Raw genomic sequence first — 2,500 nt, 5'->3', positions numbered from 1 at the left:
TGTGTGTGTGTGTGTGTGTGTGTGTGTGTTTGTCTGTGTCTGAGGCTGCGTATGCCTGAGTGTGTGCCAGCATGCATTTTTGCATGTGTTTTTGCGTTCAGGCCGACTGGCTTTCGTTTCCTGAGATGTGCTTTTCCTACAAGGACAGCCAGCCACGGAACTGCTTATGGGAGTAATATTGTGTGTGCGTGTGTGTGTGTGTGTGTGTGTGTGTGTGTGTGTGTGTGTGTGTGTGTGTGTGTGTGTGTGTGTGTGTCAGGGGCTTGCCTCCGTGTCTGCCAAGCAGATGAGCTCCCTTGCTCCAGCTCCCCCTTCAGTCATCAGCCCAGGCTTTAGACATTAGCCAGACAAATAACGACGTGCCCAAACGCAGCCTTTGAAGAGGGGCCCTGCGTTTGGAGCGACCTTGTCCCACAGTAATAGGGGAACGAGTTACGGCCCACCTCCTCCTCCACCTCCTCATCCTCCACCACCTCCTCCACCTCCTCATCCTCCACCTCCTCCTCCTCCACCTCCTCCACCACCTCCTCCTTAGTCTATGGTGAGTGTCAGTAAGACTCCATCTTGTCAGAGTCTCACCCCCCCACCCCACCCCTCGTCTGCCTCCATCTTTCCCCACCCAGGTCGGACATCGCCGCCATCCTGCTGTGTGTGCAACAGCTGCTCTGGAGTGTGTGTGAGGGCCTCGGGGAGCTGCTGGCGTCCGACGCCAAGGCCTTCGTCCTCCCGCGCTCGTCTGCGGCGGCCGACTGGGTCCAGGCGGTCCACGGCCTCTGCATGCAGCTGCTCAACGTGCTGGTCGTCGTCACGACGCCCCTGCCAGAGCTCTACGGGTAACACACACACACACACACACACACACATGGACACACACACACACACACACAACTTCAAGAGTTTTACTGTCATGACTGTTATACAATATTGCCAAAGCAATAGGATGTGTATTCAATACAACAAATTGACAAATTATGGGGAGGAAACATATTTGATTGGTGGGCAATTCCACGCAAAACTGTCACGTCCATAACGCCAACACAATGACATGGTATGGTATGATGTGAATAATGATTACTTGAAATTTGAGCATTCACTCTTCTTGGTTGATGAAAAACTTTTCACATAATCATTCGCATTATACAGATACTGTACCATGGCATTTAGTTGGCGTTATGGACGTGACCGTTTTGTGTGGAGTTGCCCTGGTCCTGATTGGTCTTGATGCTCAGTGGAGATGCAGTGTGTTAGATTGTTGACTGTAACATGTAGGGAGACGTTCAGCACTTTAGATCACACATTACACACACACACACACACACACACACACACACACACGCGCGCGCACCCACACACACACACACACACACACACACACACACACACACACACACACACACACACACATGAATGCATTTTGTACACTAATTTTTTTTTGTTTGTTTTCTGTGCGTTTGGTAGGACCTTTCGAGATGGCCCTGAGTCTTTGGGAATGCCACCAGGGCAAGCTGAGGATGCCGCTCCTGCCCAGGCAGAGGGTGGCGCATCCGCAGCCCCAGAGGGGGAGGGAGAAGACGTGGGCACCTCGTCTGCCCCGGGCGAGGCTGGCACCCCAGTCGAGGGAGAACAGGGGGTCGCACCACCTGCCCAGGGGGAGAAGGACAGCCCTGTCCTGGACGACGCCTACTGGCTGGCTGTGATTAACCCTGCGGTGTTCCCCGAGCAGGCGCTGAGGTAAGCACACACACACACACACACACACACACACACACACACAGCCAGCTACACCCAGCCAGCTACACCCAGCGAGGGGAATTATAATAACCAGTCATTAAACTGTAATTACTGTGTAATATGTTGTAATTACTATCTAATAACTGCTTAGTCACCTAAGTGTCCCCACTCTATACACACACACACACACACACACACACACACACACACACACACACACACACGTGCTGGCTGCTGCCCTGTAGGAGATGGAAACAATGTGGACTGTGGCACGCGGTGCTGTGTAATGCGATTCCATGAGCCGGGGAACGAAGATATTTCACAGTTTTATGGAGTGCATGTGTAATGGTTTCAGGGCAAACATACACAGACACACACACACACACACACACAGACACAAGTACACACACAAACGAACATAGACACAGACACACACAGACCCACTCACACAAGCACACACACGCACATACACATGCACACAGACACAAACACGCACACACACACACAGACATACACAAACACACACACACACACACACACACACACATACACAAACACACACACACACACACAGACACACAGACACACGCACAAACACACAGACACATTCACACTTTACTCCACTGTAGGGCCCCCTGAATCATGGGCCTAATTCAACACAGATGCCCTGTCTCACAGGCTATTTACTCCACTGCCTGCTTCATATTTCTCTTCTCGGTGACGTTTGGTGTGAAACTCCACGTTCGGAGAGCGCCGGGGTCAGAGTCTT

The 2,500-nt window shown here is 51.9% G+C and overlaps 1 protein-coding gene across 1 annotated transcript in view; it reads left to right on the top strand.

The window, feature by feature from the left end:
- Positions 1 to 2,500, top strand: part of kiaa0825 (KIAA0825 ortholog) — a 44,905-nt gene that overhangs the window by 37,679 nt on the left and 4,726 nt on the right. Inside the window, 2 exon segments of the mRNA XM_042070888.1 lie at positions 624 to 833; positions 1,459 to 1,731. Of these exon segments, the coding sequence (XP_041926822.1) occupies positions 624 to 833; positions 1,459 to 1,731 (483 nt within the window).

Source organism: Alosa sapidissima, chromosome 18, assembly GCF_018492685.1.
Source record: "Alosa sapidissima isolate fAloSap1 chromosome 18, fAloSap1.pri, whole genome shotgun sequence".
NCBI lineage: Eukaryota > Metazoa > Chordata > Actinopteri > Clupeiformes > Clupeidae > Alosa > Alosa sapidissima.
This window is presented reverse-complemented; position numbering and strand designations above follow the sequence as displayed.